The following is a 15004-nucleotide window of genomic DNA, read 5'->3' as shown; positions in this document are numbered from 1 at the left end:
ATCCCTGTGACATTCAATTATTTCTAAAACATACACTGCAGTATGCAAGTGCATGCTCAAAGAATCACATCTACACACACTTTAAAACCTGCCTACACATATTTGGTGATACAAATTCATGTTGTAGTTTGTGTACGGAAGAGCATTGGCTTCACTTTACTGATTCGATTATGAGGCAGATTTCCTGATGCTGAACTTAACTTTAACATCATGACACTGGGAAAGGAAACAGGAGAAGAGTACATGCCTGAAGGATGATATAGCTGTTTCCGCACTTGGCGAGATCAATTAAAAAAATGTAAAAGGAAACCAATGTATAAGCAAAGCATCCTTGCAAACCCTTAATCTTTAGTAAAAATCAAAACACATTGAATAAATGAGGTTAAATTATCAAAAACATGACATCTTATTTGTTCATTTGTGCCAATTAAAATCTACAACAATGAAGATATGTATTACCCGTAAATACAAAACAAAAGCATCGCTGTTACCTTGAAAACATGACAAAGCTTTTAGCTCTGGCATCCAAGCAAAAAACTTGTATATATTGAATGAAATTCTGAGCTCTCTTTTTAACATCAAAGGCATGACAGTCCTATAATTATGCAGCAGTGCCAACAAAGCCTGTTCATAAATTCAATTTGCTATCTGTCATCTCCTACGTGTTGTGCTGCGAAGAAAAAGACACAGTGGATCGATTGAGAACTCCATTTCTGATGGCTCATGTGCAACCGCAATGATTCATGGGGGAAAACAGACAAAACAATTCTTCACATTATAAAAAAGCTTCTATGTGGGATTCTGATTCTAGCAACAAATTATGACATTACATATCAGATAAATGAAACTTGTAGCAACACTGGCATGTTAATTGAAAATATACATCACAACATACACACATGTATTGTCCTACCGAAACAAATTATAGGGTGGTACATGAGAAACAACATGCATAGGGGGGAGATCCATAATCCATTACTTTCCTCAAGTACACCAGTAGCCAAGTGCCTAATTTTACAATGTCATGAGAAATAATAAGAGATTATGGCCTGAAATAACTGAATTCATTGTAAGAAATGGTGTTTGAGTTTAAACTCACGAAAGAAACTCAGTCTAGGAAAGAATGTGAAAGAAAATGAATGTGGAAGTGTTGCCACTCATGTCTTCTGTGGATTGTTTTGGAACACTTTTGAGTCCATGTGTTCCCACAGTCACCTAAGCAATTAACCTGGATCATTAACAGTGAAAGAAAGGGTGGGTGGGGGGGCAGTTGCTTTAAGCACAGGTGGAGAGACAAATACTACACCTCATTTTAATCTTACCTACTCTTTAATCTCACTTGTATTAAGATAGCTACGTTCACATCTGAAAACAGCCTCAGCAACTGAACATAACAAAAAACATGCACCTGTGCATCTCTGCTTTTTTTTCTTGCATCCCTTTTTTGTCTCCCTGTAGTCCAGCTATCCATCCCAAAAGCTTTGATACAATGATCCAATAAAGTTTTTAGACTGGCTTTTGTATTTAATTTGAATTTGTGTGTGCATGTGTGTGTGTGAATTTTTAGTAAACACAGGTGAGAAAGAGGAATGGAAGGGTAAAATGGCAAATAAAATAGATTTACCTGCTGATTCAGCTGGATTGTTTTACTGTAACAACTTCATGTAGCCGCAAGAGGGCACAAGCCAGTGTCTTATTGTGTTGGTCCCAAGCCCGGATAAATACAGAGGGTTGTCTCAGGAAGGGCATCCGACGTAAAACTTTTGCAGAATCAAATATGCGAATCAAATCTATGACTACCATATCGGATCGGTCGAGGCCCAGGTTTACAAAAAACATCATCGGTGCTGTTCACCTTCAGGGTGCCTGTGGAAATTGGACTACTGTTGGTCGAAGAAGAGGAGGAAAGTGTGCTCGTAGGAAGAGAGAGAAGAGGAACGACAACAGTATAGGACTGAAAATAGGGACATTGAATGTTGGAACTATGAAAGGAAAAGGTAGAGAGTTGATTGACATGATGCTATGGTGATGGACAGGCTGACACACGAGGTTAGACAGGTATCTCCATGGACTATGATGTTTGCAGATGACATTGTGATCTGTTGTGAGAGCAGGGAACAGGTGGAAGAGAAGCTAGAGAGGTGGAGTTTGTCCTGGAAAGGAGTGGAGTGAAGGTTAGCCGTAGTAAGACAGTACATGTGTGTGAATGAGAGGAACCCAAGTGGGCAGAAGAGATCAAGAAGGTGGAGAATTTTAAGTACTTAGGGTCAACAGTCCAGAGTAATGGAGGGTGTGGAAAAGAGGTGAAGAAGCGTGTAGAGGCAGGATGGAACGGGTGGAGAAAAGTGTCAGGTGTGATGTGTGATAGAAGAATTTCAGCTAAAATGAAAGGAAAGGTGTACAAAACTGTGGTGAGACCAGCGATGTTGTTCGGTCTAGAGACAGTGTCACTGAGGAAAAGACAGGAGACAGAGCTGGAGGTAGCAGAGATGAAGATACTGAGGTTCTCCTTGGGAGTGACCAGGATGGATAGGATCAGGAATGAGTACATCAGAGGGACAGCACATGTTAGAGGTTTTGGAGATAAAGTCAGAGAGACTGAGATGATTTGGAGATGTCCAGAGGACAGATAGTGAATATATTGGTAGAAGGACGCTGAGTTTTGAACTGCCAGGCAGGAGGCCAAGAGGAAGACCAAAGAGGAGGTTTATGGATGTAGTGAAAGAGGACATGAAGGTAGTTGATGTGAGAGAAGAGGATGCAGAAGATAGGGTTAAATGGAGGCAACTGATTCGCTATGGCGAGCCCTGAAGGTAAAAGCTGAAAGGAGAAGAAAAGGTTTTACTGTAACAACTTGATGAGCAAATCCACTCATGTCCTCCCTAACTCTATAAGGAATGCTCCCACAAACCTTCATTCCAGGAGGAATGGTGGTGCAACAACTCTATTCTTCTTCCTATGAGACTCTGTGCGGGGGCACGGTCAGGGGAAAGCAAGGGAACTGTGGTGAAGCCAGACTGTCTTGAAGATGTGAGGGGTAGGTGGGAGTAAAGAGGTGAATTGTGTTTGACATGCGTGAAGTAGAGACCAGAGTTGGAGCTAGGCTGGCCTGGTCACTGCATGCCTTATCCCATATTCTGAAAGAAATAAGAAATGCCCTGATCGCGAGAGAAAGGGGGGTGGGGGGTACGTGGTGAGAAGTTGGATGTCGACAAGGGAAGGATGAAAGTGGATTAGCTGCCGTGGCGATTTGCATTCTGTGGTGGAACAAAAGCCCCTGCGATGCCCCGAATAGCTGGATGCATGAATAAGTAAACAAACAAAAACAAAAATAAACCCTCCATCTGGATGGATCCTGCTAGGCCCCAAGTGAAAAAAGTAGGAAAGGGAGGTTGGGCGATGGGAAGGGGGGAAGAGAGATACTTGTAATATAGCATTCACCACACTATGCTTCCTCTGCTGTAATTTACTTCTACCGCCTGTGCTCCGTCCACCCCCAGTAACTGTATCTCTATCACCAATATGTACGCTGCTTTTAGCTAAGTTGCCAAGTAACACCAGCAACACACAAGGGAGGGCTCAAATCCAGAGCTGACAGATGTTAAGTTTACAGATTTTTTTCTGAGCTGCATAGGGTCCACATGCCGAGGTGCCAGCAGGGCCATATGAGTCTGTCCTCACAGCACAGTAGGCAGCAATTGCAGCTTTTTTGTGAGCTACGACTACTAAATGTAAGTGCTATATGGTAAATCCTGCATCTCATGGGAGCAGAGGGGAGTCTGGTTTTAACTGAGCCGCCACTTTGCTTTGGTCTTGAAGTGGATAGAAATGACAATTTTTAGCACTCTCGCTGCATTTGACTTTTAGTAGCTTCTCTGTACAGCACTGTGTTGTTTTGCTTTGGTTTGCATTTGAGTTTCAATCATGTGCTTTTCTCTTTTTTCCCCTAATGGAATTCAGTTCACCATGGTATCAGACCTTTTGTGAGATGTGCTACAAAAAAAAGATAGAATATTTGTTAAGGTCACAATTTCTTTCAGATGCTTCATTTGGTGCTCAATACATTTGTGTTTAGAGACAAATGTGAAAAGAAGAATAGTCCCACTGGAAAATTATGTTTCTTTCTAAGGTGTTGTCTGTGTAGGTTCTCAGTCATCCAGGTCATGGTTATCCAAAAGCTGTTTGAGTCGATCCACTGGACGTCCAGTGGATCGACTCAAACAACTTTTGGACTTCTAAGGTGCTCTTACTTTTCTGCTAGTTTTCTCTACAAGGGTACTTAGAAGTGACTCTTAAAAAAATCTGAAATCTTCCAAACTTACTGTATATAGGTGCGCTAATGCTACATGGTCATGTTTTGATGCTGTTCACATTTTACATCATAGGCACTAAAAGGCTTACACAATAAAGCGGCAAAAGAAAGTGCCGCCCTCATCCTCACACAAAGTGATGGACTGCCTATATCTTGCCCAGTTGAAGGGCTACTGCCCGAATGCCAGCAGATTGTTTTGATGATGAGGTGAAGTCAGCAGCTCTTTTTCTTGCAGCATTTAAAAACCATCCTCCTGTGATGTTGTGGTATGTATGAATCTGATTATTACAATGAAATGGATGTCAATGAGGTTTCATGGGACACATATTTACAGGGTATGAACATTTTGGATTTCATCAATATATATTTCATCACACATAAAAGGCACATTTAGAGTCTGGATGAATCTAGATAAAGATCTTAAGTAAACCACACATGGGCTGCATCAGTGAAAGGCGGTGTTGTCTGGGGAAGCTAAATGGATTTGACAATGGGATTTGATTGTCTTTGTAGTGAGGGTAATTAGGTTTGATTGACTGTAAAGTGACTGGCAAGGTCCAGATCTGGGAGGAGAAATAACCAGACACTTGAACCACCCACAAATTAATGAGATTCAACTATGCCTGAGATCATTTCAGCAAGGAGAAGACCATTTATGAAAGCAATGGGAGAGAAAAAAATGGTGGGTGAGTTTAGTGAGCAGTGTGTCAGACACAGAAAGAGAAACAGGCAGAGTTGGGAGGGGGACACAGCAGGAGGAGAGGGGAGACAGACATGGAGAGAGAGAAAAGAAGAGGAAGTGGGAGAGAGAAGGGGGGAGAGAGAGAGAGAGAGAGAGAGAGAGAGAGAGAGAGAGAAAGAGAGAGAGAGAGAGAGAGAGAGAGAGAGAGAGAGAGAGAGAGAGAGAGAGAGAGAGAGAGAGAGAGAGAGAGAGAGAGAGAGAGAGAGAGAGAGAGAGAGAGAGTAGGAAACAGGATAGATATTTGATATGTCCTGTTTTCAAGTTTAAAATAATAGATAAAAGTGATTAAACACATTTTACAATTCAGTCTAATCAATGATGTTCAATATGTCTGTGTAGGTTCTCAGTTATCCATGTCATGGTTATTTAACCATGACCTGGATAAGTTCACTTGACATAAAAAAGACACCATCAAATAGAAATATATAAAATACTTAAATAAAATACATATTCAGTTTGACAATTTAATGTGGGAGGTAGTGAGATAAAAATGTGGGAAATAAATTATCCAGCATTGCTTTTATTTGCTAATGAACTATGGTATTTATTAAAGGACCCCCTATGAAATCAGACTAATTTTACTCCTGCTGAGATTTATTTATGGAAATATTGAAGTCTATTATTGAGAGGATTTGATGAATATTTTATTGTATTAACTATACTTTATAACTCACTCATGTATATATTTAATTATTGTATCTCATCTTTTTAAAAATAATTTCATTTGATTCATGCCTCGGGCTCTGATACCCCTTCACTGGGATGCCAGCATTTCCTTCAGGCATATTCTGATTTTGACTGGAGATAAAACAAAATCTAACATGCTGTTATTTATTGGAGTGGGTTTATGACAGCAGATAATCCGGTGCCCTTGTTCTCGTCTTTCAAGGTAATGATGGAATTCACCAGTCCATACTTAGGAGTTTCAGAGCATGCCTTGCACTTTCTGGAATGTGAATTGATTCAGCTCATAGGCAAGGGCAAAGAAAAAAAGCAATTTTCTCAGAGTTTAGAATCCTATCACTGCAGCATCCATATGCAGATGTAGTGAAAGATACTTCATTTTTACAACTCGCCAGAAATTACAAATATATAATGAGACATGGAAGCCATCAGTGGCTTGACAAAGGAATGACACTTTAGGGACTAAACAGGCAGTGAATTCAGAAGCATTGTGAAATTCATCATCATTACATTCAGGAAGGCCCTGTCCTTGTCCCTTATATTCTATTGCTCACTAATACTGGCTTCATTTTCTAAGGCAGAAGGAGAATCGTGAGAGTCTCTCACAGACATATTTCTTTTATCTATTTTGGTTCTGACCTTGACATGTCTACAAAATACCTGCCTTGGTAATATTGTTCGTCATGTGCTGCCAAGACACTATGCAAACTTAAAGAACTAATCTGTCCACCTTGCTGCCACCTATCAGCCACTATGATCACCCAGCTGGCATGACTACACACAGGTATACACAAACATACTGACAGCTGTCAGCGTCACACGGAGCCATCAATCCATGTGTCTGACAGTCATTCTGGACAGGCCTTTGCCAGACACAACCAGTCAGCCAATTGCACAAAAATATGTCATTGTAGTTTAGCAAGCCACACAAATATACAATTAGATTTGGTTAAGCAACTCTGTCTTTTGGGGAAAATACACAAGCAGGTGAAAACACAAAAGAGACAATTCACTCTGATGAAGACATTACTTTCAGTGATTCATTACATGAGGTATTAAAAATTTATTGGATGATGAGCTAAAAAGTATTAGTGCTATCAAATGCTCCATGAGGATCAGGTACAAAAAAAATAATGTGTATGCAGCTAAAACCTTGAAATAATTTATTTCTCCTGAAATTAGTAAATGGAGTGTGTGTGTGTGTGTGTGTGTGTGTGTGTGTGTGTGTGTGTGTGTGTGTGTGTGTGCATGCGTGCGTGCGTGCATGCGTGCTTGCGTGTGTGTGTGTGTGTGTGTGTGTGTGAGCGTGTTTTAAGAGAGCCCATTTCTATTTATGTAAACATACACTAGTTCATCCTCAAAGTGTCAAAGGTTGACAAGGAGAATGCATAAATAGAAGCTGCAGGCCCATCATTGTCAACATGCCAACTGCTCTCTGCACAGAATCATAGAGACATGGAGGCCTCATTCTACCAGGCTCTGCTAAAAGGGAAAAATGCTTATATGGCTATCAGGGCGCAAAAAGCATTTGAATGAGAGCTCACACTATGTGAAAAATACCAAAGCAGTATGTGTTCAGTTGTTAAATGCATAGATATAACTAATGCAAATAACTACACCACTTGAATTTCCCAAATAACTCAATGAATGGACCTGCATCCTGCATGCAAGGTGAAAAAATGAATTGCAACAAGTGTGCACCCTGTAATTCACATACTAAATCTTTAGGATATTTTAATCACCTCTGCAAAAACATTTCCTTTTCCTATTTAATGAGACATAAAAGTTGTGAAAACAAAGTGCTGTAAAACTCTGGCAAATATGTATCTAAACTAGTCATTCCTCAGGACAGCAATAGAGATGTTTTGAAGAGATGAAGGGAACTGAAAGAAGCTGCAGCAGTGATTCACACACTAAAAATGAAACACCAAAAAGTACGTCAGAGAAAACTTGATAGAAAACATGTAAAAACACATTGTTCCCCACTATTTATCCGTGGTACCACAGATAAATGCCTAGACTACATAAAATGTTCAAATAGCTTCATTTTGTGTTTGCTTGTTTATTTTTATGTGCTGTATGCCAGCCTGCATTGTGCTCAAAGCGTCATGTGTGCTTTCCGGCTCTATTATAGGCTTAGTGGATTTGACTGGGTATGCAGTTGACATGTGGGCACAGACACTTGCTTTGGATGGGGGCACTGACCCTGGTGATGCCAGCCGAGTAGGTGACCAGAGGGTCCTTCTAGTCTTCACAAATGCCTGGGTGAAACAAAGTCCAGATGCTCTATGCATCAGCTCATGACACTCAGCATGCCGCTTATGACATTGTTATGTAAGCCAAAAATAAATAAATAAAGCTATAATAAAACATATTTTTCAAAATAATTATTTGGGGCTAATTCTTCTGCATTCAACAGCTATTTACAGTAAAGTAAAACAATTTAGCAATTGCTGAACATCTGGTCAGTTAAAAAGAATAGGGAGATCAAATGGGGTGAACGGGTAATGATTTCATAAGTAAGTTCCCACATTAGGATTTCTGATACTTCCCAAGACAAATAGGGTAAGTGTGTCACTTGTCTCATCCATCAGTCATTCTTTGTGATCTTGATAGTACAAGTGGAAATTATATCAATTTGGACTTTCTTTTTTTTTTTTAATCAGTTCTAAAAGCGTTTGTCTGCTTCCCCTCCCCACCCACTCACCCTCCTGCCACCCTGGCAAAAGCTGCTTTAATTAAACTCTCATTAAATAAGCATTTTATTATTAATCATTTGCAAGTGAAGAGGATTAGGTTGCAATTTATGAAATGGCATAAAATCTATCGTTTCTCCAAAACAGGAATCATATTAAACATATTTGTATGATGCATCAAACAGTCCTTTAAGCAAAGAATAAATAAATGAGCAAATCCATAACATGCATAAACCACTGACCTGTAAATAATCCTCATAATACAATGACAACATGTTTCGTCCATCTGTTTATGTTAATGGATTTGTAAAACTCAAATGTAGTATATTTAGGTCAACAGTATATGCACTGTATCTATCTAGGGGCGGCAGTGGCTCAGTGGTAGAGCAGGCAGCAAAGCGGGCTCCCAATGTTCCCAAGATCGGCAGTTCGATTCCCACTCCCGCCCAAAAAACACCCAGAGTGTGAGCTGACAGTGGGAGGTATCAGTTCACCTCTGGAGCACTGCTGAGGTGCCCTTGAACAAAACAACTTCCCCCTTTACAAGTTGCTTATTTGGGGCACACAATGTCGAAGCTGCCCACCACTCTACCTCCTGTTACATGCCTACAGGCCCCTTTGTGGGTGTGCGTGTGCTACAGGGGCCTGTACGCACTACCTTGTATGCATGCATTTGAACAATTTACTAAAATGCAATTTACTAATGTGTTTTTAATTTCCTTTCAGTATACAAAAAAATCTACCTAGACATATCAACATTCAAATCTGTTACAGTACCTTTGTTGCAAGGTTAGGTTAATTTGAATAACAAAAGTCTCTTACACAACCATATTTTCACCAACCTTCTCAGAAAACACAGCTAATCTTCTGCACAAACATTTGATGTTAAGTCTACTACAATAACTAACTCTTCAAAATATCTGAGGCATGCAGAATTTTAGAACAGAAAAGCCTAGTCTCTCACGGCAAGGTTGTCAACTGGAGAGGACAAGCACAAAAGAAAGATGTGCGACAAGAAAACTGAACAGCCTGCTATTTGTGTTGCAACCAAGTAGCCTTGACAGAAGCTGCGAGAAAAAACAAGAGTGGAACACTGTGCTGTTGTAACCTCCAACCTGCTTTGGACTTAGATTTATTCGTTTTCCCGGGAACTCTTTAAATTGCTCTACATTTAATTGTCCTTTCTCTGTTAGTATTTCACAAGGAAAAAAAAAAAAAAAAGCTTTTAAAAGTCTTACAAAAAAGTGTATTCAAAATTAGTAACAACCTGGATGAGGTGAAAAAAACAAAAACAAAAAAAAACAGCATGGGTTTACTTTATCTTAGATTTAAGCATGTATTTCATAACTACCAAGGTCATTGTGACTGTGACAATTCAACAAGGTAGGTGCAGGTGTGGAGGACAATCCCTACTATCTCCAAAGCTACAGGCAAAATTGCCCATGTCATCCTCATGTTTTATTCATGCAAGTCATATTATGGCATCCAGAAACTGAGATCAAAATCTGCTCTGGCAGAAATATTTAATATCATACCTACTTCGCAATCGTTCTCCATCTGGTTAGCCAGAATGAGGGAGTGGTAGACATGCTCCTGCAGCTCAGCCATGCCAGATTATTAAAACTGAAGCTTTAAAAGAGGTCACTGCTCACGGAAAGAAAGAAAAAAAAAACCTGCAGCATGCATCAATTATCTTGGAGAGTTTGTGGCATGCTGAAGACTGTCTTGTCACATTTACCATTGTGGCTGAGCTACAGAGAGATCCTTGGCTGGCGCTGACATTTAGAAGGTGGTATGTTGTAAAAATCCTAGTTTGTACGTCAAATAAACGGCCAAAATACCTCAATGACTGCTCATGAAGCATTTCCAGACTTAAAATTTCTTCACAATGTCTTTGGCATACTTAGACAGAAGAACTCAGCTCTGTTGATCAGATCGTCCATGTCTGGAGAACAGAAACTACACATACCAATACATTTGCTGGAAAACATACAGAACACTGCTTGAGACTGACAGAATATTCATTTTGCCCGTTATGTCTGGAGATGAACAAACGAGAAGACAATGCTGAAAGAACAAGAATGCCAAAATTAAATTGTAAAATATAGTCAATATAATGTATTTGCTGTCATTTAGCACCGTACCATTAGCTGTGGCAATAAATATAAAAGTCTCTCACAGCTCACAACTCTGGCAGTCCTCACACTACTACACATCATTGTCTTTAGCTCAAATTCATGTGAAATACAATTTTATGGGAACCCCGCTCCTTTTTTGCCTCCTCCTAACTCCCAACCTGCCTCCCTGTCTCTGTTTCTGTGGTGGCGCAGGGAGAAGTGGCATACCTTTGTTCATGTCAATCAGCTGCTTCTTCTTCTGCTGGCGCTCCAACTTCTCGCGCTCTGCTTTCTCCTTTGCCAGCTTGGCTCTCTTGATCTTTTCCTCCATCTCCCTCTTCTTAAGGTTCTCCTTCACTGCTTCCTGATGAGGCACACCCACACACATGCACATATACCCACACAGACACATGCAGACACACATAAAATAAGAATCTGATTCCTGCCACCACCTACATTTTAGTGCTTTCAATACTGTATGGTGTTCAGAACTGAAGCGTATCATCAGCAAATTCTTAGTCAGACAAGAGTTTGATAGTTGAGATGAGCTGCAGGAATAAACAACACTTCACGCCTTGTGCATGCGACTCCTTAACACAACTAAATGTGTCTGTAAATCCTCTGCGCTGGTTTGTATCACACTTTACACATACATAAAACAAAAAGCTACATGATCATCATATATATGAAACATGAGATTATGTTTCTTTTAGACTGCTGCTTTGTTTTTATTTTCTTCTGAAACCATTCCCTGAAAGATATCTTTCTCCTTCTTGACTATCAGAAATGTCATGGAGTTACAGTATTGATTCAGGCTTTGGAAAAGTGTTGGTTCGCTCTTCTTCCAACAGAGAATACAATGCAAAATAAAAACGTCCTCTAACCAGGCATGGGGGCTGCAGCCTTCACAGAACCCATTATAGGTGTTACTATAAGATATTATGTATGTACATACATTCAACCTGTGTGCCCATCAGGCCTTTGAATGCTTTTTAACTTCCATCCATTGGTGATGTCCCTGCTTTAAGTCTGAATATGTGTCCGACAAATAGTAAGAGAGAGAGAGAGAGAGAGAGAGAGAGAGAGAGAGAGAGAGAGAGAGAGAGAGAGAGAGAGAGAGAGAGAGAGAGAGAGAGAGAGAGAGATAGAGAGAGAGAGAGAGACAGAGAGAGAGAGAGAGAGAGAGAGAGAGAGATGGGAAGGTGTGGAGGGGGTAAGAGTGAGTTGAAATGGGGAAGTCAGGAGTTATGTTAAGATAAACTCTAGGGTGTTGCTGTGAGCACTTTGCTGCTGTTTTGAATTAGAATGAATGAGAGCTGTGTTGTATAATCAGTAATAAAAAAAATTAAAAAAAAACTTTGACATCTTTGGGAGCATGAATCAAATTGACTTCTATCCTTATTCACTGACAGGACTCAATTCATTTTGGAAGTAACATCACTATATTGCTCAACATCACCATGAGCTGGAAGATAAATTATTCAGATTACAAATAAAATCCTCCTGCTGGCAAAACTTATTTTAAACAAACAACTAATTCTGACTGCAAACATGATTATGCAACACAATTATGTTGCTCTAATCACACAGGACTGAATTACCATAGCAATAAATATGTGTTCATTGATCTCTTATTTTTCCCCCTTACCATTCTCTTTGACGGGTCCTACTTTGCCGTTGGCAAAAACCAATTGTATCTGGTCTCATTTTCCTGCCGACGCTGTATATTGTATGAGGACATACAAGATAAGCAATCCCCATGGGATGTGTTTTCAAAAATAATCTTCACAGCAGAAAACGAGATTTCAATCTCATCAGAAAATAGGACAACGGATCTGGTTCCATTCTGTAAGACTTTTGAAGATGTTGGAATAGTGCCCACATCTTGGTTTGTCATTTGGGGTCATTTCATCCAGAAGAGTTTTGACCAAAATATGATTTCAAACAATATTTAAAATTAAAATACCATAAGTCAGTCAGTCAGTCATCTTCAGATTACCACCGCTAGCCAGCCCTGTGACCCCCACCGGGTCACGGGGAGCCGGAGCCTATCTCGGCGGCATAGGGCGTGAGGCGGGGGACACTCCGGGCACGATGCCAGTGCACCGCGGAAAATACCATAAGTACATAAAATCATTCCTAGTCTTCTGTCCCAACCAAATGACAACTTCATTACTTAAATTAAACTAATCTACCAATTATTTAACTAAGGGAAACAATTTGATCTTATCTCTGGGTCAAGCAAGAACATAGTTCTTTTACGTCTAACCGATAATAAATTACATTCATTGCAAAATGTTGAGCAATTCAATTATTTTTTTAAATTGACATTTTAAATAATATTCCATTTTTCTTAAATTGGTTTAGCAACTGTCGTGACAGCAATATTTGAGCTGTGCAGTGTGGCCCTGCAATTTTTGTGGTACATAGACAAATTGTGGTGCATTGACCTAATCAGCTCAAAAATCACTGTTCAGAAAGAATATCCGCTGATTATGATTGGTGCCATATACAATTGGTATACTTTTACTACTGATGCAGATCATTACTGCTTATAGGCTCACACTGACCATGAGACCAAGTAAGTGCATGTCAAAGTTCTGATTAAAAGCATGTCTCAGCTGGTGATTACACCTAAGTACTCCTCGTCTGTACCTGACTTGAGAAAGAATACTCTACATCCTGCAGGTCTAAGCAATAGGCAACATTTTCTCTTTCCACACCTATTGGTTCAATAATTCATGAAATGTGTTCGCTGTTCTTCCTTGACCCTGCACAAGACAATACATCTCCCATCCGTGATTCCCCTCCCATGCAAGTTTGCCAGTCCAATGATTAAGCAATGCACATTTCCAACTGCTCAGCTGCACCAGCGATCTCACATAGTGTCACTGCTACATCTCATTTGAATTTCACAAACACTACAGCGCCTGGACTTTAAGTAGCAAATGTGTTTATTACCCATATGTTACACTGTGAGGCAGGATGCAGTGTGGAAGTGGAAGTTATAGTCTACAGATTGTGATATTTCTGATGTATTCCTACATTGACTGACGGCCTCCAAAATTTGGTGCAATGATTTTTATTACTTTGTCACTCTTGTAAACCCAGTAAAGAGGAATCATGATGGGAATTCATTCAGCAAGGATGGCAAAGGAGAGTAGCACCCTCTTCTGCATTATCAGTATGATTATGGAAATTATTGTCATATTGTGAAGGAATTAGCCAGCTTTAGAACTATCAAATGGGCTAAAAATTGGACTGACGCACCCTCACACAGTCAAATCATTGTTCTAATCTCATAGATGCTCTATCTCGATACATTGTGAACCCAGTGTGGGTCTTTTGGTCTTATTAGAAAATCACTCAATTAATGAGGAAGACTGTTAGCTCATCCCAGACCATCTGCTGCGCTTTGATAACTCATTAATAGAAAAATCCTCATCCCCCGTCCTGGTCAGGATTACACATACAGGCCGTGTGATTGCATTTCACGCATACTCTTTTTCAGAATATGGCAGCAGCATTACATTAACAAATTGTTTGACTCCTTGCATACTGATTCCATGGGCTGAAATAAAATAAAATTTCAATGGTCACAGGACTAAATTAGAATTGGATGGGAGTGTGGGATAGAAAGAGGATGAAAGAAGGAATACAGAGTTAATGGATTCAGTTATCAGTTTTACTAAGAGTCCTTGCTTTTTACCAAAACCTACTTAGGGTGACTGTATTGTAATGGGATTCTTTAGGTAATGCAACAGAAGAGGGTTGAGTATGAATTGCCTGGGACAAAACTGTGTCACAATTTATGTCGCTGTATTGCAATTTTGAAATAAATTTATGGAGTACACCAGGCACAGCTCAAGAAGTTAAATTCAGGCCACCTCTTTTAATTTATTAGCTGTCAAGATGTCACTGTGTTCATTAAATTTGCCATTTGTAAAAATCAGTAATGGTTAATGTGGGTTGACTTTTTCAATTCACCTTAAAAAAAAAAGCTTCACAGAAAAGATGAAGAAGCAGTATTTCCTTGCCCTTGTTTTCACAGGGCAAGAAAATACAAACAGCATTCAAGTACAAATAACAACTGATTTTTTTGTGCTTTGCAAGCAGATGGGATTAGCCTATCTGTCAGCAAACTGAAAATCAAAAAACTATAAATAATCTCTGAAGAATATTGTGATTAAATGATAGTTTTAATATACATATATTAACTTATAACTAGCCCTGTCTATGTCAATCAATCCGCAAGGCATTATCCCACTCACTTCCCTGCCCTAATACGTAGCAGCAAAGTTTAAGTCAGTAATAAAATAGTCATGTGCAGCATTTTTTATTTTTGAAGAGAATAATTTTGTTTTACGGTGGATGCCTCGTTTTTGAGATACACATCTCAGGAATTCTTGAGGGATCGTTGTGTTCTGTGCTGGTGTACTTTGATCAGCAGGAA

The 15004-nt window shown here is 39.6% G+C and overlaps 1 protein-coding gene across 7 annotated transcripts in view; it reads right to left on the bottom strand.

The window, feature by feature from the left end:
* The window catches only part of diaph2 (diaphanous-related formin 2), a 377371-nt gene that overhangs the window by 53976 nt on the left and 308391 nt on the right, over positions 1 to 15004 (bottom strand). For all 7 annotated transcript variants that reach the window (XM_068325221.1, XM_068325222.1, XM_068325228.1 and 4 more), the window contains one exon: positions 10780 to 10915. In XM_068325221.1, coding sequence (XP_068181322.1) covers positions 10780 to 10915 — 136 coding nt within the window. The remainder of the gene's footprint in view (positions 1 to 10779; positions 10916 to 15004) is intronic.

Source organism: Antennarius striatus, chromosome 10 (genome assembly GCF_040054535.1).
Source record: "Antennarius striatus isolate MH-2024 chromosome 10, ASM4005453v1, whole genome shotgun sequence".
In the NCBI taxonomy this organism is placed as follows: Eukaryota; Metazoa; Chordata; class Actinopteri; order Lophiiformes; family Antennariidae; genus Antennarius; species Antennarius striatus.
The sequence above is the reverse complement of the archived record's forward strand: the minus strand, read 5'-3'. Positions and strand labels throughout refer to the sequence as shown.